Here is a 27,991-nt window from a genome sequence, read left to right as displayed (position 1 = left end):
TGTTTTTAGATTAATGGATTTATGTACAAAAAGCATTTAACTAGTATATTTCTTAATCAGGATCAATGTTTTGCGCAGTTTTATAAATGCTAATGCCTATGCTTATGACTATTATATATATTATGATACATATACGCAGTCTAGCACACGAGAGAATCGATTTACGAATGATGAAGCTAAACATAAAAATACCGATGTCTAGATGCGGAGTTTTATATATCGCGCTTATCTATAGAAAATTTTATCTCATTAATATACTTGATCCACATTTACCGAATCGATCAGGCATTGCTTATTGTCGTTGATACTATTAACAAGTGCAAAAGGATAAAATAAAAACTTTCTTGTAAGGCAAACGGAAAAATATATTGGTATCATATATTTTTTTTTTTCTATTTTTCATATGGACAGAAAATTTCAGATTGTTGCAAAAGATGAAAATTAGCATTTATCTCACACTAGATATCGAACTTTATATATTAACACTTTCTTGATGTATTATGTGCACGAAATCTATACGCATTGCTAATCATGGACAAGCTATTATGTATTATATAAATTTCTAAATAACCGATTATTTATATGTTGTAACAATTTTTTAATTATATTTGTCTCAATGCACAGCAAATACGATGATCATCGACTTAAACCTATCTCTTAAATAATGCGATCAAGAAAGTGCTGATATATAAAAAAGATTTTAAAATTATATCGGCGATATTTTACGCTTAAACCAAATCCTTGTTATTCGTGCGATTGGAATAATGTCACTAACAGCGCGTAAAATTCGTGTTTATTTAAAGTAACGAAGTAAAATTAATGAAGACAATGAAATTCTATAGTTTTTGATAAATGAAGCTAACGGAAACGTCACTTCCCGGAATAGTGTGAACCGATGTTAGACGGCGGTCCTCTGTGATGATGATGATGTTTTTGTCCAGGACCAGAATATCTGCTTCCTGGCCGGGAATGTACTATTGCATAGTGATCGCTATTCGTCGATATCGACCTCGTAGAATTCATGGTAGATCCTCCGGAGGCGTATCCCTGCTTTCCGTTTAACGAATACCTGAATATAAGAAGAGTCTCGTTCAGACACGCAATCGCATACGTCATGCAATCCGTAATATTAATTGCCATTATCGTGACTGTGCTGCGCGTAATTTCACTTAGAAAGTCCGATACTTTTTATTTTCGCCAGATCAGCAATTTATATATGAGCTAAAGATTCTTCAATTGCATGTTGCAAAAAAAAAAGAAAGAATTAATCGAACGTCGCGCTTTTAATCTGATGGGAATATATTAGCTTATCAATTATCAATTCGAGCCACTTGGGCTCAAGTGTTGAAGTGCTCCGTGTAAATGACATACGGTTATATACGAGTAATCACATATTATTGATGCAATTAAGAAAAAGAGAGATACTTTGTCGGCGAGTCACGCGAGAGAATAGCTAGTAGAGGAGATAATTAAGTCAAACCTCGACCCGTATTGAGAGCCGTGCCAGCTGCGGTACGGATCGTAATCCTCGATGATTGACGGCTCCTTCTCGATAATGTCGGTCCGGGTGCAGCTACAGGTCATTGCCGAACATAGGAATATGTTGATAATGAGCATGATGAGGAATAATATCCCGAGCGCTACCGCCAGCCACAGGAGCCATAGCGGGTGCACGCTGCCGTCATCGTACAATGTTTGTACAACTGCGAACGAGAAAACTACTATATAATTTTCGTATTGCGATAGGTGTTCATTTGTATGGATTCGTAACGCGCGCTGGAATGGAAATACCGTCGATATTGGTATAAAAATTCCATTTGTTCAAATAGTATTCTGTATCCAATAAGAGAAAACAATTGTTCTACGTAAATACAGAGAGCCAAATGAGATAATCAAAATAAGTCGGGATAAGGGATAAGTTAATAACGCAATTATCTTTCAATAAATTTCATTTTTAACCTGTTTTAATGGTTTTAAACCATTAATTTTATTATGTTGAAAAATCACGTGTATCATCGCTTTATTCAGATTTAGCGGGATAAGAAAATGATCTGTTTACTTCTGCGGTGCGGTATAATTAATTTAATGACATAATTTCGCGAAAATATCGTTGACCGGTAGGGAAAATTATAGCACGGGACTGAATGGAACTTTGACGAAAAAGAAAATCAACTCGCAGCACAAAGTGTGATAAGCGGAATAAGATCACTTATGTGAGTCTGAACACACATTATAATTTGATGACAGCCTCTGGATATAGGTTGCGTGCCGAGACGACATTCGAATGCAGGTCAGAATGACGAAGAGGGATGATAAGCAACCATGTTGCAAGATAGAAAGACATAAATGTGAATATACACAAGAAGAGCAATGAGGGAATCAAGAAAGAAGCAGACTGCACGCATTCTCGACATGACTATACAGTTTTCCTGTCACGGCATGTCAAAACCACAGCTGACTGCAACCAGCTTTATCGGATTACATCCGATTGCTTTTATGAATCGCTTCATAAACTTCTCTTAATCTCTTCTTATATAAATTTTCGGCCGAGAAAAAGCAATTCTTTTCAATATTAAAATGATTAAAATTGATTATTTTGTATTTTTTAAAAATACTGCTTATAAGTTGCTAGATTTTTTTTTATTAACTGCAGAACATATCTCTTACAAAGCATTTCATTTTACTGTCATAAGAAGTTGTCCATTTCGATGACAAAAAGTAATATCAACCATATATATTGTTGATTGACTATATGCTATGTTTTATATTTTAATTTTTAATCAATATTAATAAATATATAGACGTGAAAATTTTTTAAAGAAAAAAATAAAAATTCTGGAAGAATATTACTACTCATTAATCAAAAATTAATTAACTTGATTTTTTTTTATGACAAAAGATAAAAGATGAAAATGTGTCAAGAATATAAATACGATAATAATGTAATATAAAATGATATGAGAAATGGTAATAATAATGAATTCGTCTATAGCGCATTTTACCTACCTCGCTTTTCGCCTGGTTGGAGAACAAAAACACTTGTTCCGGCAAGTAGTACTCCTTCTTCGCTACTAATACTTTGTCCGTTAGTAGAGGAGCCACCCTTAATCAGTTCTTCTTTGTCTCCTTCGCATACAGGGATACCGCAACTTCCTAAGCACATAAATTTTTGTTCCATTATATCGCAACGAGGGATGTTACTACTAAAATATTCTATATGCTATTTTACACATTTAATATAATATTGAAATTAAATTAATATGTGGCGTTAATTGCTAAAATTTCCATTCCAAGAAGGTTGGAACTTTTACAAAAAGCATCTCCTCATAAAACGAACGGGAATAGTTATCTGTCACAATGCGTCACAACATAACAACGAGTTGTAAAAGTTGAATGCCATTTTATAACCCACATTTGTAGTGAAATGCTAATGGAAAATCATTCAACGGATCAGTTTACCTCTGCACACGGCGATGTCGCATTGGAAATGCACCTCTGAACTGTCGGCAAACCGGAACATCGAGAACAATGTGGCATCCGCTATACCGGTGCTTCGATCGTATATGAATTTCGTCATCCGAACTTTCACGGGACAGCTTGGAGAAATAAAAAAAAAAAAAAAGTCACAATTAGTATATCGTTTCAATTGTCGAAGCGACATTACATTAATAAAAAAGTTCACACTTTTCTCGATATGACAGTAAAAGTAGAATTAAATTAATTTAAAGTTGTTTGTTTTTTAAATGTCTCGTTACATTGCAAAGTTCTAAAACTACTTCGACAGAGAAGGAAACTTATTAAATGGAGAAGCCTGAGAGTTCTCGTTTTGTGTAATAAAGATCTTGTCGGTTGGAATTTTAATGAAATTACTGCTAAGTATAATTTTAACTCTTAGAGCAAACTATTTTATCATACTGTCATAAAAAGTTATATACTTTGATATGAACTTCCAAATGAAACAAAAAAAAAAAAAAAAAAAAAAAAAAATATTGTGGATACATTTAATATAAATTACGATATTTAATGTATACACATATATTATCATCTCGTATCCGTGTATCAAATATGCAAATATCTAACATTTATATTTGTAGCACACTTAAATGTTCGCGATAAATATAAAACTTGTTAATTATATCTTTATTAATTCTTTAAAAATGTATTATCATGCGCTTACCCTTTCTCGTCTATAAGCTGTACACTGGAATTGAGCTTGTTGAATGCGAAGCAATTCTTAACTCGAATCCCGTACATTCCTGCAAATTGAATGTTCAACGATACAGTGCTTCGAACAGGAGAGATCTCACGAAGAAACATTACTAACGGACTTGTCCGTATCGACACTGGACGTAAAAGCAAAACGACGGAATAGGATATAAGATACGAACCGTCTGGGCGTGAAATCTCGGCACGCAGAGTGTAGTTGTGACCGTATATAACTTCTTGTACTCTGACACCTTCATCCAGAAAGCGCAAGGAGACCAGCGAAGTTTCATTTCTATGCAAAAAATGTTGTTTTGTTTTGAGCACTTAAGGACTTTTCTTCATGTGCGTTTCATAGTACAGTTTATTATTAGAATCATGACACAGCGCGCAGACTTTATAGAAATTGCAATCAAAGTGAGTGAATAAGTATGACAAAAAATATGTCAAAAAGTCAATATATTTGACGTTATGCATAATAAGAACATCTATAGATCACATTTCGATTTTCCAAACGTCTTGATTCAGAAAAATTTATTTCGAGGATATATAACGTTATCCTGACAAAAAAGTAATTATCATTTGCGGAGTCTCTTCTTCGACGACAGTTGTATACTGAATATTGACCGCATTTCGCACTTGCACGGAATAAAAAATATGGCTTGCGGTAAACCGCACCCCGTCATGGGCATGCTAATTACCGCTCCGTTTATCTAATTCTTGGTATCTAATTAAATTCTATTGTTGCTCGAACGGTCCTTCTTCTGAGTATATAAGTATAATAAAATGTCAGCATTTTGATATATAAAATTTTTTAACTTTTAAAGAAACCGCTATACGATAGATGACAAATGAATACTAATTCGATCGCATCTATTAATACTTTAAAGTCAAAGAAATATTTTTTAATGATTGTATTAAATATTACGTGGAATTTTTAAACAATCCAATTTATCATTAGCAAAATTAATATTGCGGAATACTAGAGTCTTACAAGGAAGTGTCGAGCCCTGTTCGGGCGATCGATCGAGCGAGATATCAACACTCTAATAAATGAGAAGTATCTTTAAGTATAATCAGCATGCAAAAGCGAAAATATACGGCCGACTGGTATTGAACGGCAAATATCAGTGAACGATTAGAAACCGCGCGACTGCTAATGACTGATTAAGAGCCATAGCAATGATATTTCCCGTTTAGATAGCGCTGTTTGTGATAGTCGACCCGCTGTTGGTGCGAGTTACTTCTATCTCTTGCACGTTTAACAGAATCTACCGCATGTTGATTATTCACGACAGTACTATGGAGAATCCATAAATCTATAATGCAGCACTAACATAGCTTCCGTCATTTTGAGAATTTTTTTCTGCTAGCGATGAAACTATCGCTTTATACGGGAGCTACGGATGCCATAAGTCGAGACATACAGTAATGAGAGGACGCATATCGGAAAATAATTGCAAATATTTAAATTGATCAAAAAATAACTTAGAATCAGATTTTTTTAAATTATCAATCTCTCGATTACATTACAAAATTTTTTATGAGGTATTATTTTACGGGTTATTTATTATTGTTCTTTTTTTTTTATAATTGAATTCTAACTTACTTGGCATTTTTGAAGCCCGCTTTTCCGCACGTAATGACATAAAACTTGTCGTCCGCCAGCTCCAAAGTTTTATGTATTCTAACAGCAATGGGAATGGAACGTTCTTCTGTGTGCTGTGTAATATTGTCATATTTAAATATTAAAAAGAATGATACAACATATTAAACAATATTGTGTAAAATATTTCTGATGAGCCGCTTTTACAATACCTGAATTATTTCATTATTAAAAAAATACTGTCAATTTTGATTTTTATATACAAAAGTATTATAAATATACGAGAGTTTCTTGTACATTTTCAATTATATGTGTATGTATAAAAATTGTACTGAGAAAAATCTTCGGGACCACAAAGTCGTTACATTTGCAGAACAAACATCTCGGTGGAAAACGAAGGATTCAAATGCAAATCGTCATTTCCATATATATGACCAATTTTTATGTTATTCTCCAGACGTTTAGAGTTGCCAGCTAGATAAATTAGCATATACTCAACCTTCTCAAAACAATTAATTTTCTGAAACTTGTCACACTTGTAAATAAAGACGAATATTAATTTCAATCCAAATGCATCTCCGCGAAACGTGAATGCACCTCGGGCAGCGGAATATCTGTTTACACGCAGCGAGATACTCATGTAACGAGTTGATTTCTTGTTATTTCTCGCTCAATTCATACGGTTGATTTTTCAGGAATTTTAAGGAGCAGCCGATGCTGCTCTTCGTGTCCCATAATTCGACCGCCCTTGGCGTATAGCGATTTCCATAATCATAGAAGCCTTACGTTGTTCACGAGGACTCCGCAGTACTCGGGACTGTCCTGCGACGCGAATAGGTTGATGCCCAGGGTGGCATGCGTGGTGCCGTTGCCGGATACCATGCACTGCGGGGTTCGATGATCCCGAGCATGGACCGCGCCTACGAAACTCTGATTGAGATTGACGCGTATCGTCATGTAGCCGCCCTTGCATGTTGCCGTCACCGTCGGCTGGAACTCCGTGTCCAATAATTGTCCGGCAACCTGCAATCAAACGGAAACGAGAATTAGACTCCGGAATCCCGAACGACGCCTATTATCGCGTTTTAAAACAAGAGGAGCCCTCTTCGGTCTTGGAATCTTCTATGCATCTCTCTACGTTTCGCGTCCGCGAGAAACCATCGACGCTTCGAAAAACTCCAGCCTTAATAAATATTTAAATCAGGGTCAGTGTTGCGCTATAACAGCATCGGCTAGCTAACTTCGCTTGACGATTGGCCTGTCCCATTCTAGATCACGGTCGTACAACACCGATGGAGAAAGACAGTCTCGGATCGAGAACCAACCAGGTCTCTTAATGTGTTAATCTGAACGTAAGAATTTGTTGCGCCAACGAACTTCAGTGGCCCGTACTCCCCGTTACGGAAGTACATAAAACCTGTCGGAATTTGCCTGTCGCTTTTTTTTACCGTCGTGAAATTCCGCTCGTATATAACGAGACATTTAGAACCAGTACTGCGTTTTTTGCGAAAATTGCAAAAATACGCGAATTACGTTCCTCTTATCTCGTGGCATTATATCGAACCGTGAAACGAAACGAAACGAGTGTCTACATTCTTTGTGAACGGCCAGGCCTGTTTCGCGCGATATCGGGCCGTGTGAGACTCGGAGCGATCTCCACCCCCGTCACTATCCCGCTAAGGAGCACTCGACGAACGCAGACCAATGATATTTCCTCAGGCCGGATCACGGCCTTAATGTACGAGCAAACTTGGACCGGTCTGGGCAGTAGCTATCGGCCCACGCTAACTTTCAATTTCACGCAGCCGGACCGCACCGTAACGCGGATAACGCGCGTTTGTACTGTCAGGAATACGCGCGATGAGACGCGTATCCATGACACGATCTTGATATTAATCTTGGGTTAATATAACATCTTCGAATGGATATGACTACTAGGCAACGACACCATTAATTCCATATTTATTTTTACAGATGTAGTTAAAAATGATTTATTGTGTCAATTATTTGTTATATGCATTGGATATTTTTATAGAATTATGCTCAGAATAACAAACTAGGAAATATATAACGATTTTGCGGCGTGGAATCGACAATTACAAGAGTATTCAATGGAAGTTGAATCTGAAAGCAGCATCTGTCTAGGAACTAGGAACAAAGTCTTATTATTATCAAATTATTATTAATTAAAAAACTCTCATACTATTAAAAATTCATAAATGCGATACAATATTTTTGAAGAAAATTATCTCTCTAAAGTTTTCTGTGATTGAAATGATCTAAGATGATTTATAATTTACGACAAAATTCAGGACAAAAATCAATTTATAATTTCGTACATATTTTAATTTCTAGTACTTTATATATGTGTGTATTTTAATTCTTTGAATATATTTTATATTACACATCTAAAATTATAAATATAATCCTGTTTCAAATTCTGTCGGAAATTATAGATCTAAGGACGATTTTAAAATCTGCATGACATAGAATTCAGGAGCCTTTGGCGAAATCAATATCCTTCTCAACATACTTCTCGCATAATGTGCCAAAAGTGGTACAATTTTGCTATCTCTGGCAATCTCGCCCGAAGCCTGTAAGACAAAGATCCGCACGTAGGCGTTCGGCAAGGACGCAAACGAGTCCTAAATGCTCCGACGTTATTCGAGGAAGAGGATCTCGCAGCAGTCGTTAGTCTCTCGTTCGCGGGCGAACTGTTCGCCGAAGAAGAAAGGGGGCTTAGCGGTCCTCGATTAGCGGCGGATGCTTTGTCTACGTGTGCGATGACAGGTATACGATAGCGGACGAGAGAGGATCGTGGTCGCCGTTGGGCAAGGCCTTGCGAGAGTCGTATCCCGTGGCGGTCTGGCAACGTATGACATTATGCGCGTATAATTTAATAGCACTCGCGTTGTTGCTCGAACGATGCTCGTTCGTCTGGCAGAAAATTGTACGACGGTTTGCGATGTCCCGAAGTGCGTAGCACGCGCGTTTATATAAAGAAATATCTTTCAGCTCGTATTAACATCGCGGGTGTAGCTTATACCGGCGAATATTTAGAAGACTGTAATACAGTCGTAGAGAATCGGGCAATCGAGATTAATACAAATCAGATTATTGCGCGCAAAGTATTTTATCTTTCTATTACAAATTACACTTTACTTATAAATCATATTTATCAATTCGAGAAATGTCACGAATAAATAATAATAATTATTAATTTTAATAATTAATAATCAAATTATTAAATATGATTTATATGAAATGTACACATTGATGTTTTATAATCTAAAGATCTAAAAATCTTAGATTCTCTCAGATATCCTCGATTACTTAACTCGAAAAGGATCGTAGGATGCAGCAAGGTATGTGAAATAAAATCTGAAATCGATATTCGCATTAATATTAATACGCCAACGCGCTTCGAAAGCAACAATAGCTTGCAACATGGAATGATCAAAGCATACAACGCACTCGGAATTCGCGACCCACTATATGATATTTAATTGGCAAAACGTAGGAATACGTGCTCACTTCCTGCAAAATCCATATCACGCACGATAAACATTCGCTCAATAGCGAATAAATAATTCGGTACAATAAAATGTGCATTATGCACGGTTACATAAAGCTGGAGCGTCGATGTAACGGCGCGCTACGTTCGGCGCGGAAACATCAGTTCCGCCTGTTAAACTGGACTCTTATCCTCCGCATCTGAAGGATATTCCATTATAAATATCGTGCGCGCGCGCCAATTATTGTCCAACGGCTAAACAGCTTGACTTGGATATGCGGTACCGCAACTTCCGTCGTTCAACTTCTATCCGCGCGGCGATCTTTCATAAAAATGCGAGGCATGAATGGACAAGCTTAAAATAACAGGCTGACATCACGTAATCGCAACGCAAACAATAGGAAATAAATTAGTTGCTTATCAGCGAGTCGGTCGGATTAATATGTACATACCGATCCCGCGCGAAGCTACGACATAAATCGACGGCATGTGAAAATATCGCGAGAAATGCAAATGATTTCTAATCGCTTGTTACAATTTTTTGTATTAATCTTGAGACTATTTTTTTTCAGAAAATTTTAGATTTTTGTAGAAAACGCGAAAGAAACAGCTGACATAAAAATGTAAATTTTACTCGTGAATAATTGCAAAAGCGGTCGCGCGAACGCATAGTTGTATTTTTAAGATATACCACCTAACGACATCACGGCGGCCAGATCGCGATAAATGCGGTTATACAACGCAAACAACTACGCGGACGCGGGAACTCGTTTGGTACAACAATTGCGATCGGGCCGGCAATTAATAATTCGCCGGGAGGGTTGCGCCTATCGCGTATCGACGCCGCGCGCGCAATAAATTGATAATTTTTTCGCCCGGGCTTTAATGCACGAGCGTAAAAATTCACGCGTGGATAACGGCAATGCATCAAGATTTAATCCCGACCGCACTCGTGGCCGCGATGTTTCAACGCATTCCCCGAGCGCACACACCCAGTCCCGGCGAGCCGCAGAAACAGGATCGTTCCTCTCACTGTCGGATTGTCGATCGGGGACTTTCGGTTGTCGGCGACGTGTCTTTCGATAAATAAGGGCTGGGACGCGCGGCGAGAGATATAAGGGCCAAGGAATAAGATATAACGAGCAAGTAACGTTAGCCTGTGCTTTCTCTCCACCCGTTATCTGGAAACGTATTTATTTATGAATTTAAAATATTTTGCATCTTTTTTTACATTTTTCCATGGGAAGATCATGGAGAGGAAGATAATCGTTTTCTTTTTTGAAAAAGAAAGTTTAATAAGCACGGAGTAGAGAGTAAGTAAAAAATCATTACATTAATTTTATCATTGAGAAATTATTTCATAACAGATGCAAAGAATGAACAAATAATCGTTGCATATTAAAAGGCGATAAAAGATCACTTCAATAATACAGTTAATTTGAAATTAATTATAAGCGATAATAATTATAAAATAAACACACATCTCAATTTTCTACAAAATTATAATGATATCAATTCTTCAATATCGTATATCAATATTAACATCTGCATACAATAAGCATGGTTTTTTGTAGGTGTTTATTCAGAAATTTTTCTCTTTTTTTTTGCGCGCTCTCTTTCGATATAACTTACGATAAGTATAGCTGCTAATAAAGATACTCCAATAAAGTACGCTATCTCTTAATGAGCACGGTTAATTACTATCAGAAACGATGGGGATAATTAGATACGATGAATCATGCTGTAAAGCGAAAAATGTGGCTTTTATATTTTTACAAATTTTCTAGCAGCGTGTGAAGGGGAATGATGTTTTTCTGAATGTTTTTTTTTTAATGTTTCTTAAAAAACTTAATTAACTATTATTCTGTAGAAATTAGTTATTACCTGCATTAAATTTAATTACACTAATTAATAAATCATATATTTATTATTATTGTTGCTCAGAATTTATTTTTTGAAACGTAGATTATATCATATCGAGTATATTTCACATAGAGAATGTTCATCTCTCAGTCCGGACTCAGATTAAAACAGCCTATGTAATGAATTCAAGAATTCGCATCACGACTAACTAAACGAAGGACGAGGAGATGTAGGACAAGATATAAAATTTAGATGGTTATCTACAATTCCTTTACCTTTTGCGACGTAACAAGAATCGCAAATGAAAGCGACGTCGAATGGTATCGCATGTGAAGCGCAGCATACGTGTGAGAGAGGTGCGGCATAAGTGAAGTTACAAAGGCACGAGGAAGTCACGTCCTCAAAGAACAATGCAGCCACGTCACTCTCGCAAAACGCGAGAAATAGTATGAATATCGACGTTACAATCGTATTCCCTGACTCAGCAAGACTCCTGCAACGTCTATTAATTGTATAGTAATTGTTTACGAGATCCGTTCGTTTCTCTAATGCTGAAAGATGTTCAATTCTCATTTCTTAGAAGACAAGCAGAAGGGTACAATTACAGTCCCGAGTCATCTCCTTTATTAAGGACCATATGCACAAACAATACATAAAAATTCTTGCAATTGAAAGAAAGATTCACTATGCTTTGAGAGTGAAAAAAAAAGGAAAAGGAAAAATATAGAGTGTAGACAAGTTTAAAAACACAAAATGAATATTTTCAACGAAATTAAATATTAATAATTACAAGAATTTGACATTTAAATAAATATGTGAAAAAGAGTATTCTTAAATTTCATATCGAAAGTAAAAAAAAAAAATTTTTTTGTCAATTCTTTTTGCTAAAAAATTTCTTTTATTATTTTGTAATAATTATATTCTTTTCTTATACAATAGTGTCTCTATTTACATTATTTACATAAATATAATTTTATATGATTCGCGGAAAGCTACATAAGTCATTATTTCAGATAACTGCCACTAGTATGAGATAAAATATAGCGATTTGTCTGTTTATGCGAGGTAGATACAAGGTATATACAATACTTTAATGTCATATCTTTAATTCATATCTCCCTTTTCTCCGCGAAGACCGATCGTAAATAATTGCGCTATAGTAACGAACGTGTTACTCCTTTTGCGTCTACTGCTACACACAGGTACGTTCTTCAATAATTGAGAGGGCAATTACTCGTGTCACGGTACGCAGTTGAATGTCATTGTATCTCGTCGCGGATGCGAGGGGCACGATATATGCAACGCGTCGTCGGCACGAAAGAGCATTCTTCGCCCGGAGGCTGCGTGCCCGCCCTCGAATTATCTCGCGAAGAAAAAGGAAGCCGAAGTCTCAAAACGTATGTTATTGACCCTGGCTCGTTCGGGTTCCTTCGTCTAACCGCTCGTGTCGTCCTTTTTTTAACGCGCGGCCGCTGTAACCGAACCCCACGGCATTTTTGCCAGAAGTGCATCGTTCACAGTGTATGCAATTTACGATCATCGCCATCTCGACATCGCGCATCGCATCGCATCGTATTGCATCGTCAGTTTCGCGTTCCGAGTTTTACGGTTCGTCGCGTCCTTCGAAAAATATCCGTTTACGCAATAATGAGATAATTACGTTCGCGTTACGTTTGCACGTCCGAATATACGGGACGCTTGACCGTCGTTCGCTTTCTCCCGACTTCGAATAAAACCGGTGTTCGGACAGAAGAGACTATCGCGCTTGTTCTTAATGTCGACGCATCGACAGTTTTCGAGTTGCAAGTGTATAAAATTATCTCTTTTATATAATCTATGTATGAATTATATATTTTACAAGACATGCACATGATAAATTATACAAAATATAATTTATAAATGTTATATTTTTTATAAGATATAAATAATAAATTATATATTTTACATAAATCGATTACACGTAGGAGAATAGTTGCCAAAGTTATTTTGAAATGCGCGAGCGTTATAAATTAATACATACGAATAATATTACGCTTTCGAACAAAATAATTAAAAAGAGTCTAATTACGAGAAGCTCGATATACATAGTTATAGAAATTAATTGTACGAAGTATAACCCGTGAAAATAATTAATAACCGATGCCGCCGATTATCAGATCGCAGGTTGCAGAATGTGCGTAATTAATTATTAAATTTCTGCGATATCTGATGGGCCCGCGCTGCATCCTCCCACTCTTTTCCGAGGGCAATCTTTCGAAACTCGAAAGCGTGCAAGTGAAAGCGGGATATTTTCCAGGTCGCATTAAATTCATCTTCAAAGTCATCCACCAGAGAAAAAGTGGGCGAAAGGGAACACTGAAAAGCTCGCATTTGCCGCATCGGAGAAAATAATTTTCCATTTTACGTCATAAAGAGATAGCTGCGGCAAGAGAATCACGCGAGAGAAATGAACAGAGCTTCTCCATGAAAAGAATTCCAGTTCTGTCTTGAGTTGCAGGTACTTTCAGAATTCTCGTATCTTGGAAATATTTTAGACATAGTTCTCCCGTTCTTTTATACCGTATTACACTTTAATGTTCGACAAAGTTAAAGTTGCTTTTTCTTTATCGCACATTTTTCCACATTACATATCTCTAATATATTATTAATTAGGGTTTAATCATTAATTAAATAGATCAATTTTTCTCATAAAAGTTCTATAATTTATCCTTGTTGTATGTATAAAAGATGCCACAATACAGTCTTCTCTCGAGGGAAAACCTTAGAAGTCTCAGTTACCATATAAGGGAGAGAGAGAGAGAGAGAGAGAGCGCGTCTGGACCCTTTTATATAAAAGCCGTTCAATTAATAACTCGGCTTGGGAGAAGATTAAACCGCCGCAAGTTTATCGCGAGATGGCCGAACGATATCATTCTGCGTGTTATCTTCGTTTATCGACAATCTCTCGCACGCTCGAAGGATGTGCGGCATCGGAGAGCAGGAAATCCCACTTCGCGATGCCGCCTCGGCTTCTTTGTCCTTGCATTCTTGGCGCGCGTCATTTACGACCGTATATTTGCCCGACTTGATAATCTAACAGGGAACGTATTAACCGAAACGTAACGAGCAAGGAAGGAAATAATTTCATAGGAGCGCGCGCGCGCGCTGAGATTTTGCAGGCACGCATAAATCTCACTCTTCCACGCGATATTTGCTTTTCGTATGTGACGTAAATTATATGTCGGGCCAGGGGTCACCAGCGCCTGCATACACGCAAAATACGCTTTAGAGAAGAAAGAGAATATAATGTATAATTATATGGTTTATTATCAGAGATAGATAGAGAGAGAAAGAGAGAGAGAGAGAGAGAAATGCGCGATATTTGCTTTTCGTATGTGACGTAAATTATATGTCGGGCCAGGGGTCACCAGCGCCTGCATACACGCAAAATACGCTTTAGAGAAGAAAGAGTATATAATGTATAATTATATGGTTTATTATCAGAGATAGAGAGAGAGAGAAAGAGAGAGAGAGAGAAATGCTGATATAAATAAGGGAGAGAGAGAGAGAGAGAGAGAGCGCGTCTGGACCCTTTTATATAAAAGCCGTTCAATTAATAACTCGGCTTGGGAGAAGATTAAACCGCCGCAAGTTTATCGCGAGATGGCCGAACGATATCATTCTGCGTGTTATCTTCGTTTATCGACAATCTCTCGCACGCTCGAAGGATGTGCGGCATCGGAGAGCAGGAAATCCCACTTCGCGATGCCGCCTCGGCTTCTTTGTCCTTGCATTCTTGGCGCGCGTCATTTACGACCGTATATTTGCCCGACTTGATAATCTAACAGGGAACGTATTAACCGAAACGTAACGAGCAAGGAAGGAAATAATTTCATAGGAGCGCGCGCGCGCGCTGAGATTTTGCAGGCACGCATAAATCTCACTCTTCCACGCGATATTTGCTTTTCGTATGTGACGTAAATTATATGTCGGGCCAGGGGTCACCAGCGCCTGCATACACGCAAAATACGCTTTAGAGAAGAAAGAGAATATAATGTATAATTATATGGTTTATTATCAGAGATAGATAGAGAGAGAAAGAGAGAGAGAGAGAAATGCTGATATAAAATTTTATTTAAGCAAAAGATATGACATTAATGTTTTAAACAAGTATTGTATTCTAATTCTTGAGAGCAGTTTATCTAATAAGCAAGATGTTTATTATCATTGCGGGAGTGTGATGGTAATATAAATCGATCAATAACACGTGACGCATATATATTTGTAGTCGTCGGATGTCTGCATTTGCGTGCGCGTGTCATTGAATGGCGAGAGTGAATCGCATTAAATTATTGCGATTACGGGATCGAAGAGATGGCAAAATACTTATTACCTTCACCACCTGCGTCGAAATCGATAAGGGGATAGAATAATGCCCGGCGTTCGAGCAGGTGGATATTACGATCTTGCGGGCGCGCGCAAACGTTCTCTCTCCACACGGTATGTGTATACTTATCTACTTAGAGTATTTATTATTCCCGCGCGATTGGAATTTTCATTGTAACAAGGTTGAAACGAGCCGCCCGTGCATTGAGAGACCCCGCCGTGATGGATTCAGATACGCTCGAATAGAGCCGACACTATAGACCGCGTGTACCTTTGGGAACAACGTAATTTAAGAACAAATTGTTTCCCTCTCGAGTCAATTTTAACAGTCCCGTAAGGAATGATAAAGAGCGCAATGCTCCGGTAGCGCCGTGTTTGCATAATGGCACAAGAATAGATAGCATTTTACAGTTATTCCTCCGCAAATCTCTTGTATCACCAAGTCAAGCGGAAAATCGTTATTTGAATTTGATTTGGATGTGATTGGTTTCACTCTATAATATAAACTTATTTGTCATTTTATTCAAAATTATGTAAAGATTTTTTTTTTGTCAATCTCAAAATAAGAGAGAAAATATAATTGATTAACTGAATTGCGTTATTTAAAAAAATGGAAATTATAGAAATAAAATTTTCCAGAGAAAACAATTTTTATAGGAAAAATAAAAATTCAAATCTCTTCTTCATTTTCTTAAAAAAAAAAATATATATGACTTATATTATAGTAACCTATTATAAATGATGGGAAATGATCTCATCTCTGAGATTCGACATAGATTTCAATCTTGAGAACATCTTCCTAAAAATGGAAATTATCTTACCGCCACAATCGCAGCAAACTGTCAACTAGACGGCAAATTGCGTTCGCAAATAAAGGAGCAGCCCTGGAATTTCGCTCTTGTGCAATCGTTTCTTTAACAGAACGCTCTTGCGCATCAAAAAGGATGCCATGTACACATACGAGCCTTTCCATTCATGGCGCGTTACGGCCGCAGCTGCGTAGAGCTCACGGAGAAAAGTGAAAGTATCAAGAATAAAAAACCGAGAGGAGAATCTGAGACAGTCTCATGGAGATGATTTTATTGCCATTAATGTGTCCGTTTCACCATCCTTTTATGTTTTAAATCGAATTTCTTTCTTTCCCTCTTAATTTGCGGTACGATAATTAAAATAGGAAGTTTAATGAAATAAGAAAGTCAACAGGAGTTTCTTTGTTGGTTTCTTCATTTTTACAGTCAACCGATGTTATAATTGTTTTTTGAGATGCAATAAGAATAAAAGATGCGCGAGGTCTATGTTCTTTTTAGAGCTTCAATAAATATTAACGCTGTAAATCGCGCGAGACAAGGTCAGCTCTTTCGTTGTTCGAAAAGCAGCTCTTATTCTTCTCGTATCCAGGAGCGACAATGGTTCTTCCAGGTAGGCCTCTCTAACCCGTCCGGTCCTCCTGATGCGCGAGTCCCTCTTCCTTTGTGGTCTCGCTACAACGCCTCGGCTTCTAGATAGGATTCATATACGCCCGCGATTTTACGACAATGCCATTTCGTGCGCGCGCGTAATGCACGCTACATGCTTCCACGTGTGCGTTTACGTATCATTCGTGCGTCTACGCACGCACACGTACAAAGCGTGAAGAACGTTTCAATATAATTTCGCCTCGCCGTTACTACGAAGGTACGTGAGCTTGCTATGCGGATACGCGAATGCATGCAACGTCGTCACGAGACGGTACACTTTCCAGGATATTTCTAAAATAACGAACGTGTTTTTCAAATAATCTGGCACCAATTGCTCTTTAAAGCGATAATTTTCTATCTCGTATCATAATTTTCTAAAATTTTTTACTTTGATATTATTTTATACATCTTTGTGTAATTTAATTTTTTTAACATTATAATATATAATATTTGCTAATTAATCTTTAATGATTTCTGAAACAATTTGACAAAATACATTAGTAAATACAGTATTCTATAAATATAAAATTTATACTTTTCTTTTTTACGAGTGAAAGTATTTTTTCACAATTACTTGACACGTTTGTTTAGCACTCTTCGGTCGATCGGTGTTACTGACGGTGTGATTGCACGAGGCATGCAATATATAACACTGATATTTGTCTGCGGAATATTTTTCTCGCCGTTAAAGAGTCAGACAGTGCGCCGTTAAGGGTTGACGCCCTCCCTTTTGCGGTCTCGCCACTCGGCCTTAACTTTCGCGCACGCTCGCACGGGTTTACGACGAGACGCTATCTCGAGCGTACTCGCGAGAGTGCGCGGAGCGTGAATAACGCTTCGACGATTTCGTCTCGACGTCTCGCCCGCGGCCGAACCGCGGACATAAATCACGATCTCGACTGACATACCTGATTTGCCGACTGCCATAGGCATATATACCGCGGGTATAAGCTCTGTATAGATCATGCGATGTCAAGTGTTTAACCCTCCCGTAGCGAGCTATGAATTGTTAGCGAACCAAGGACAGAGGCCTCCTTCGGACCCGCCGCTAATCCTACGCCTCGGTTATAGTATCGCGGGTCTTTTACTATCAATACCGCATCAGCTAAAGCGTCATGAGAGAATGTCACTTTCATATTATTATGCAAAGTGGAATATTAATAAACCGGTACTAAGAGCCTGCGACATAACTATCTTTAATAGAATATGTTAGATATGATAAAAAGTAGTGTTATATCACATACGTTTACAAAAATTTAAATTGTTATAAAGTGTTGGATATAAACTTATAAAAAGATAAAAGAAAAACCATTTATTTTAAAGAAATATAATAAATAAAATGATTCTGAATCTCCGCGTTTATATATCCGCATGAAAAATATTTTTTCTAATAATTTCATTTACTATCAATAAAATTTGAGATATTTCAAAAATCTGATTTGTTCAAAAATCTTTTAAAAGTTTCAGGTTTATTGCTACGCGCATACAAAAAGATAGAAATAATATTTCTAAAAATGTCAGATTTTTCGATACTGAAAGAATACCAAGATTATGTCGCACGATATGCACGTTGGTTTCTTTTTCCAAATAGTTCTCCTTTATCTTGTAGAAGAACGAGGAGAGATACATCGAGCGGTATATACTTCAAATTGCGTGTTCACGCAGTAGTAGACCCGTTTTTGCCCGGACGATACCGTCATGCGTAAATGCGTAAATTGCGCGGCACGTGTGATGGACCTCACGCGCCCTACATGCATTCATAATCACTGTATTCAATGCTATTCTTCTCGAAATTACACACTTCCCCCATGGGAGAGTTAATCGCCATCGATCTTTTATTCGCTCAATTTTTAACGCCGCGATCCCGTTCGCCTACATGAATACCGGAATAAAGTAAAACTTATTGATACAAAGTTACAAAGTGTATATTAGTGATAATCACCATTGAACACTTAATTTAATGTTTTAAACCTATAATAAATGTGTTGTCTCTCTCTATATATGAATCATAGACATTATATCTATTGCAAATAAATTTTTTCCTTTATTTTTATATTGCAACAATAGCGGAAAAAAGGATATCTACATTAATCCTAAATTAATTACGACAGTTTACTTGATAAAGTTCTGTTAAAAATAAACGGATTTTCAAATTTTGGATTATTGATACAATTTGTATCTCCTGCCCTCGCGCGAGCTTCGAGTTTTCGCGTCGCGTTTTCATCTCAACCGAGATATTCTCGTTTCTACGAATCCAGCGCAATGGTTAAAGTTGCGTTATTAATTACGCGCGTTCGGTCATGCGTATCGTCAACGCTTATCACGGTCTATATATCTAACGAGTGAGAGGAAAGAAAAAAAAAAGTACGAACGGCGTGCATTTTTTTTCTCTTTCTCCATGATGCGGGTGGCGTGCTGCATCTCGCTGATACACGTTCTTGCTTTCGTTGACGTGTTTAAGTAATATCTTGATAATAGGTGAAAAAGAGTAATGAAAGTACGGTGAAATCGCGACGCAATTGTGCGCGCACATTACACTCAAAAAAGTGGTATTGCAACCACAGCAAAAATTTTCTGGGTGCGCAAAATTAACCGAGGTACATAAATGATTAGCAAATACTGTGATATCGCATATGTTTCGCATTTAATCAATCTAAGTGACAGAGACAGAATTTATATCTGAACTGTTTGTGAAATTTAGAAAGAATGTTTTTCTGTGGCGCCTATCCATGTTAAGGCCAATCATACTTGTTATAAAGTTTGGCTGTGGTACACAGAAAAAATTAGCGGCAAGAAACAAATAAATATATAATCCTCACATCTAACATATTTGTATAACGCGCCCAATCTATCTAGCTCTTTTAAACAATTTCTCTCAATTTTTCGATGCAGTTTTAATTGGCAGTTATATTTCTCACAAAGAGTGTTCTAGCTGTAGTATCGAAACTCATATTTACCCAATGCAGTGATTAACATTTGGCAATGGGACCTAAATTTTCTAGAAGATATTATTAGAATATTGCTGCTATAAATTCTATATGTAACAGACAATATTCTAACAGATACAAAAAATAGCGATAAATTTTTGTTGTGACACCTAGAAATCTACCTATATCAGCAAGACATTTTTTTGAGTGTATGATGAGCGTACTATGCGGCGCATAGTATTCGCGTCATCATTAGCGCTGTTTCCGTTTACTCTGACACACCAGAGTTCGTAACATCGCTGAAGCGATGCGTGATTCCCAGTAACGTTCTGGATTTTTCCAACGCAAATCGAGTAACGCTACTCGCGTTCGCCGAGCGAGACCAACATTTTTACGGTTGCATTCCTCGTTTTTTTTTTCCTCTCGCCAGGAGCCCCTCGCCTCGTTGACTCTGAAATCTTGCAAGAAAAGAAATCTCGCAAGAGAAGGAGCAGCCGCATCAATCTTCCACTTAAGGGGGGGAATTTTTAGCGTTATTTTATTCCGCTCTCTTTCACCAGAGCGTTTATATATTATATTTTATCGAACATCATTTCAAACCGCATACATGATACATTAGACGATAGAAAAACACGCACAAATATTAGAAAATATTTTGCAACAACTTTTGAAAATCCCTGGAAATGAACGCTTTAATTTACGCTTAGTTCATTTCTGCTCTGATTATTACTTGCTACACAACTTTTCAGAATTAATTATTTCTTATATTTAAATATATCTTTGTAGAGATTAATCTGCGCTTGATATCACGATGCACGTGAAATGAAATTACCCTTTCACTTTGCTGTCATTAGTGAACAATTTTCACTTTCGCAGATTGCGTAAAAAAAGTATTATACACACACAAGTATCGTAAAAATGAATTTCTCCGAAAGCATGCATTGCATCAAAGTAGCGGAATCGAGATGACTATCAAGCCTTGGAATTTGTGTGCGGGCTCGGTCTCGGAATATAATTAAACGATTAGTCAGCCGATTATAATCGATATCTACATACACAGGGAACGTTTAACGCTGAGACAATTCACGTTTTCAGATAGACTCACGTCACTGTTGTATGGTTGCGTACATAAATCACGTAACGCAATGCGCTTGATGAACCGCAAGAATAGGCAGCCGTTTTCTGATCCCATAACTTATGCATCATGCATCGCTTGTTTTCCCGCAAAACACGCGCTTGTCGTAAATTTTAACCGCATGTTTTTTTGTGAGCTTTAAACATATTTTTCATTTTTTCCCGAAAATATCTCGAATTATTAAATTCTCTGAATAAAAAATATAGAATATATAAAATATTAGAATTGTAACACATGTTATGTGTCAAAAAGCTTTTAATATTTCACGCAATTATGAACTTACTATTGTTTTAAAGCTGATTCGATATCAATAGATACAAAACAAATACTGTAAGATAATTTCGTAAACTTTCGATCAACGTATCTCTAAGATTTTCTCGATTATTGAGCTCGCAAGCTTTACACGATTCTAATATGAACGCGCTTTCATCGGTATTGTCGTTACAGCAATAAATCGGAAAGTTTACTTCTCTCACTCGGGGGAACTGACGTGGGACCAAAATCGGAGAAGACGATACTTTACGCTTCTGTCCCCCGGCGCGACGCTCTCGCTATCGATTCCCGATATATCTGGTGACGCGACGGGTGAGCACGACCGTGCCAAGATATTACACAGCCACTCGCACTTTCGCAATCTTAAAGAAAAGACTTATTATCGTGAGCCGAACGTAGGTTGCGACCACACGGCGTAGGCAGAACTATCTGCTCGTTCTCCGAAAATGGGCACGATCGGAAGAGAGGCACACGTAGTGTTTCTCTGATCGTTTCAAGTTGGCCAAACCCAGTGATGCTGTGTTCTAAGCCCGTCTGCGTTGGAGATTTTCGAGATTCGATATTACAAACGCTTCTATCGAATAATAATTTTAGCCAAAATAATTCCTCTATCGTAGATTTTATTTTTTTATGTTGTACATTATTTCACGTTTAGATATAAAGTCTACATAAAGAAAAGTATGGGAGAAACAAAAAACTTTTTGTATATTATTTGTAGATCGCCTGTAGTAAGAAATTATTAGAATTACCAGTAATTTTTAATAATTTTCATATTTCTACATACGGGAATAGGTTTGTTAAACAGATTAATGATTTTTGAATTTATCAAGAATCCGAATAAAAAATATATATAATTCCCGCCTCTTAATACTTTGCACTCCAGAGAAACGTGTTCGTTACGCTGTAAAGATCTCCATTAGGCAAACATAAGGATGAACTGTAATCCGCACTAATATACGCGAAACCATTCGAATGGAAACGAGAGTAGTATCCAGTATACGGAAAGCCGCTATTTGTGATCATAGCTTTACGGTATTTTATCGTACATTTAACAGACAGGGCCGCTGTGATAAAGACAGTTTATTTTATGTTTTGCAGCTACGGCCCGTGCCGATTTACGACATTATGTTCCATGTTGAATAGATTGTAACTTAAGGTACCTCTTTTCCATCCTCAGACATATTTACACATCGCCATGGCGGATTTAATGAGTAGACTACCGATGATAAATTCCGCGACGCAATAAAATAAAGCGGGACGAGATACGTTAATGTTGTTTAAATGTAGTTTTAGTACTGTACTGCACAATGTACTATGTTCGATCATGTCAATCGATATTTGCAAAACAATTCCTAAAACTGTTCGGAGTAATATGTGCATTGATTAGAATTATATTAATTTTTTTATTGTCGAGAAATTTTATATAATTATGATGGCTATTATTATGAAATATAATTATGAAATAATTACGAAAAAAGAAAAGTAAAAAATTATTAATCCATACGTTTTCTCGTGTATTAGTATGTAAAAACTTATACAGAGAAAAATTATCCAAGAGGGAATAATCTCGCGAGGAAAGTAACAAACATCGTCATTTATAGCTGCAATTTATTCGCTACCGGGGTAGCAGTAATTTAGAAATAAACGATGAGAAAAGGAGATGAGCAGAATGAAAGGATGAAGAGGAGGATTCTGGAAATAATCACGCCTCATCCGATGATTTAGTATCATCTCGTAAAATATTAAAGACGAATGCGCGTGTGCATACTTAAAACTCTCTCGCGATCGCGTGTTGTACGCAAGAAGGCGCAGGAAAAAGTTTCTCTACGCGTGATCGATTCGCTCGGGGATACTGTAAGATATCGGATGGCGAAACCGCAAGCATGCACAAGGACGAGCATCAATTAAATAATCTAGGTTGATTTTACCTTGCGCGTTCCGATACGTTGTCATTGAGGAGCGCTACGTTTATGACCAGCTCATCCGACGTTGCACGTCAACCGCTACATCATATCTCGCTCATGCGAAAGAAGCTAAAATCACTATCGTAATGCAATGTAGCGATTTTACAATGTCAAAGATCAGATGCTCCATTACCAATACAAAGCTAGCAACGGCAATGTAGCTGTCAAAGATAATCAGTGTGTAATTCTTCTTAAAATATCTTTAAAAATTGAAATAATATAAAAATTAATAATATAATATATATAATAAATTATTGTATTATTAAAATTTAAATGAAGAAATGTGACGACTTGGGTTTTATATGATTTTCATTGTTCCTGAATGCAAAATAAGATTTTTCTATTCAATTAGTTATATGCAATTAAGAATTACCTATAGCTTGTCACGAATTCCTTTTACCCACAGCTTGATTTACAATCGACAGCGATTGCGCGCGCATAAATAATGAGTTAGTATAATGCACCATTGAACGCTCGCTCGGCGAGGAAGAATATTTCTCTCGTTTTCTCCGACACGACGCACAGCGATCCGACTTATATAAGTTAATGTAAAAGTGTGTGGGGCCTGTTATGTAATGGTCCGAATTTATCACTTTCTCGCGTCGCTTTATATAGAACGCATTATCTCACACCATAGTGCCATAGGGTACCTCATTAATATTAATATAGCAACATAAGTAACTATACGTAGTAAGGCCGTGCGCTCAATAAGACCGCCTACTATCGGAATCCGATGCTATTACAGGGACACATCGGAAAGAGCGAAAAATTCGCTTAGAAACTCGTATACACGTATTCGCAATTAATTCGCGAGCGCATTTCTCGAGATCCTTGAGTTCTTTGCAATTAAAATTTTCATCGAGCTTACACACGATTCTTTTCCAATCGATTCTTATCAATGTAAACTATATAATGGATATTATAGCTACGTTGCTAATTATTATAAACTCCATTATTAATTTATAATATATCGCTCATGAATTCATAGAGAGAGGGAAAGAGAGATAAAAATAATTAAATCATTATGTTATTTGAATATCTAATTAAAGATAAACTTGTGGAAAATATTTTAAGAGAAACTTATTCACTCTCTCTTCATATAATAACATACAGAGTAAATAGGAGCAACTAAAAGTATTAACTGTAAATACCGCTAGATGAAATATGAAATATATATCTGCACACAAGAGCAGTTAAATCAACTACTTAACAGTCTCAGATTTGTTTGCTGCAAAGAAGATAATTTCTTGTTAGTCTAAGTTGTAGGTTTCTCGGTGAAATATTAAATTTGTTGCTCCGCTCAAAATATGCTACAAACTATGCAGGCAAAATGAACGTGAGGTAAACGCGTAGCATCAAAGTGTATATTTCTTTCATCTCCGTTTGAGCGAGATTAAATCTCTGTGCTATAATTGCGCGCTAGTCCAGAGAGGGTTAAAATCTACTAAGGTCGCAACGTTAAGTGTTAACAAATGATAATCAGTGGAATGCGCGATAAACAATGCGGATACCGCCTATGGAGCGGGAGCAGCTTCTCGTTAATTAGATTTTTTGATTAACTGTATAAAGCTGGAACCGCGCTCGAGCAGACGGTCGCTCTCCTCGCACGTGTTGCACGTTTGTGTGTGCGTACACACACACACACTTACACACACGCTTACACATGTGCTCGTGGATTCAGTGCATTCCTTCTCGTAATAGGCGGATTTCAAGATCTTTTCGTTCCACGATACATTTCGGAGTAAGCGAAAGAATTGCGCGCCTTGCGGAGCAAACATTAACCTTTTAAGATAATTTATTCTAAATTTGCAGAAATAAGAAAATATATATATATATGTATATGTGATTTTAAAACTATATATAATTATAATAAAAATTTAACAACTTATAATAAAAGTACGTGAAGCACATAAAATAAGAAATTACTATTTTTATATTTAAATTCAAGATATTCACACGATTTGTTAAAAAAAATAGAAAATAATAAAAAAAGATAATGCATTTACCTTAAAATAAAAATACATCTTTTAAAGGTTTGCGTGTTGGACAAATTTTCGCGCGTTATTAAACTCGCGACTGTAAAGAACCCCGTCGCTTCCGAACGATAGTACTTTCACGTTATCGTGACTTTTCTTGTCGCACGATATTTTTGTTGCACGACGATAAAATTGAGAAACTAGTTTGCGTCCGTCTGCGTTACTATCATTTGATCTCAAGAAGCGTGTAATTTTGCTGTTTTATAGAAATTGAAGAAAGTTTAATGCATATCATTCCTTTCGTTCGTAAGTTTCGATAAAAAATGAAATTTCTCTAGAAAATTTTTCTAGAAAATGTCTACGAGAAAGAAAAAAAAACAGAAAATTAAAAAAATGTAATAGATTATAGGAAATGAATACATACTAAAACGAATAGCTGTAGAATATAATTCGATTAACCTCATAATAGTCAAGTCGCATAATATTCGCGTAAAGATTGCGAGAAGCAATTTAGTTATATATGGTCTTGCTAATGCCGTATGTATTAAGTTGGAAGTAATATTGTCGTAAATATATAATACATTAAGCACAGGGATTGATTTGCAATATCGCGAATAATAGAATTGCTAGATGTAAATCACCGAAAAATATGACGTATATAAGTAGTTGCAAGAGTATTTCATTCTTCATTATATTCCTTTTCCACCCTTTTACTAATTGTAAGTATAATTAATAAAAGAACGAAATATTCTCAAGTATTTAAATATTTTCATATTTATCTTAATTCTTCATTTGCTTCCTAGCATAATGGTAAAAATAAATAATAAATATATTCGTATATGTATTCCGGAAGAATAATTTGGAATGAAAAAGAATACTTAAATATTGTGTTTAATATAAGCACGCTAATATAATTTTTACTTCTTTACAATAATGTGTCTTCAAAGTGTTATGAATAATATATGCATCTGCGAGAAAAATACGAATTGATTTTGCATATTCATTGCTGATGAGTCGCGGTTGCATGTAATTTGAGTCGGCATAGCATAACGTTGCAGAATGCCATTTTTTATTTAATGATTTATGCATTTATGATTTTCTTCTTCATTCTATCGTAGCGTTAAACATTATATACATTAGCAAATTGAGCAAATAAGAGAAAGATTAATAACAAGACGATACAAGCTTATCAAATCATCAAACGATCGTTTTTTAAATTACTCTTTAGGCATTTAATCAGCTGATAGTATCGGCCTTCTCCGTTTATATATCGCAATCAAATAGTCTTTATCTTGAATTAATACATATGCATCGAGGGTATTGCTTCCCATTGATTTATTAAACTTTCATTTGTTATTTATGTTTGTGATATTTATTCATCACTCATTGGATCCTATATTAATACTGCCCTTATTAGACTATGAGATAAATGATGTGGTAGTTGCCTTACAAAGATAAAGTAACGAATTTTTCTTGGATTATAAATTTATATAAGACGTATTATAGATTTACTTCAGTTTCTTTCATTATAAATATTTTGCACAATACACAATTTTTCGTAGCATATATATTGAAAGACATAATTTTTTTTCAAATCATAAATTATCAAATTTACATACGACTTTTTTGTTTTTAGTTAATTTTAAATAAAATTTATTTTAACGAAACTTTAATTTAAATGTGAAATATAATAAAAATATATATTTTTAAACGAAAAAATCCAATTCTATTGGTAAAGAAACTAAGAGAAAGAGAGAAAAGAAAGAAAAATACCGGAAACCTGAAATGGTCCTTATTACATTTAAAATATTCCAACTTCAGAAAGACGGATGTTTGAGTATCAGTAATTACTTTGATAGATCAAACTTTGTGGTTACATTATAATACACCTGCTAAGCAATAAAATTTTTTCTCGCAGCTGAGATAATAATAATTGAGAAACCAAGAGGGAAAACGAGATTAGATATCGCAAACTGTCATTATATATGGAATATAAAAAAAAATGTAATTTGTTAATCCTATTGCTTATTTTTTTATATATTACATGGTTTAAAAATCATTTCTTCAATATAAAATATAAAATAATATTCTTAGTAACAAAAAATTTAATCTGACAGACTTGCAATATTTATGACAAGTTTATTTTTTGATCTAAGTTCCTGCTCAGTTTCCCGCGAAGTGTTTTGACGACACATCCGCGTACAAACACGCGCGGCTTCCGGCGCGCTCGCTGGCGCGTTTGAAACGGTGGAATCCAAGGGAATCTCGAAGAAAACATTTCCGCGTACTTACCTGGCCGACACCGAGCGCCACCAGGAGCCAGCAGCACACCGCTGCCGTCGACAGAAACCTCCTCATCGCGACGGTCACTTTGCAGGATGACCCGCGCCCGCGCGTTACTGACTGCGAACGTGTCGCACTCGCCGAAGGACCCGCCGAAGGTCAGTCTATCACGTCACATTTTCCTCGTTCTTCGAGAAGAGTCTCATCGTACACACGCCGGGGTACCGTGACGCGATAGTCAACGCGCTCGCGAGGTGACCACGAGGCCGTTCTCCTCTGGCATGCACGCTCTTGCTGACGCGTTGGTACCGCGACAAAGTCTCGGAAAAGATCCGGGAAAGTCGGCACGGTCGCGACGAGGAAGATCGCTGGCGGGTGTCAGACTGGCGCAATAATGACTGTGCCCGCCGAGCTGCTTCCAGGGA

At 36.6% G+C, this 27,991-nt stretch overlaps 2 protein-coding genes across 4 annotated transcripts in view; one reads left to right on the top strand and one right to left on the bottom strand.

Moving 5' to 3' along the window:
• LOC115236674 lies at positions 1-27,979 on the bottom strand. Of its 3 annotated transcripts, none has more exons than XM_029809269.1 (9): positions 9,344-9,460; positions 6,596-6,832; positions 5,813-5,925; positions 4,389-4,498; positions 4,178-4,256; positions 3,460-3,596; positions 3,007-3,153; positions 1,481-1,703; positions 1-1,069 (listed from the first exon to the last, which is right to left on the bottom strand). In XM_029809269.1, the coding sequence occupies exons 1-9, from the start codon at positions 9,419-9,421 to the stop codon at positions 871-873; spliced, it is 1,323 nt and encodes a 440-aa protein (XP_029665129.1). In that variant the 5' UTR covers positions 9,422-9,460; the 3' UTR covers positions 1-870. The 3 variants fall into 3 exon arrangements, with proteins under 3 accessions (XP_029665129.1, XP_029665131.1, XP_029665130.1); XM_029809271.1 differs by lacking the exon at positions 9,344-9,460 and adding an exon at positions 27,576-27,979 and having other exon boundaries at positions 582-1,069; XM_029809270.1 differs by having other exon boundaries at positions 635-1,069; positions 1,487-1,703; positions 9,344-9,471.
• LOC115236795 (synapsin) overlaps positions 27,662-27,991 on the top strand; it is a 54,664-nt gene continuing 54,334 nt past the window's right edge. Inside the window, exon 1 of the mRNA XM_029809486.1 lies at positions 27,662-27,724. Coding sequence (XP_029665346.1) covers positions 27,662-27,724 — 63 coding nt within the window. The remainder of the gene's footprint in view (positions 27,725-27,991) is intronic.

The sequence above is a fragment of the Formica exsecta genome, unplaced genomic scaffold (genome assembly GCF_003651465.1).
Source record: "Formica exsecta isolate Colony F162 unplaced genomic scaffold, ASM365146v1 scaffold26, whole genome shotgun sequence".
Classification (NCBI taxonomy): Eukaryota; Metazoa; Arthropoda; class Insecta; order Hymenoptera; family Formicidae; genus Formica; species Formica exsecta.
Note: the sequence above shows the minus strand (reverse complement) of the source record. Positions and strands in the feature narration are given on the sequence as shown.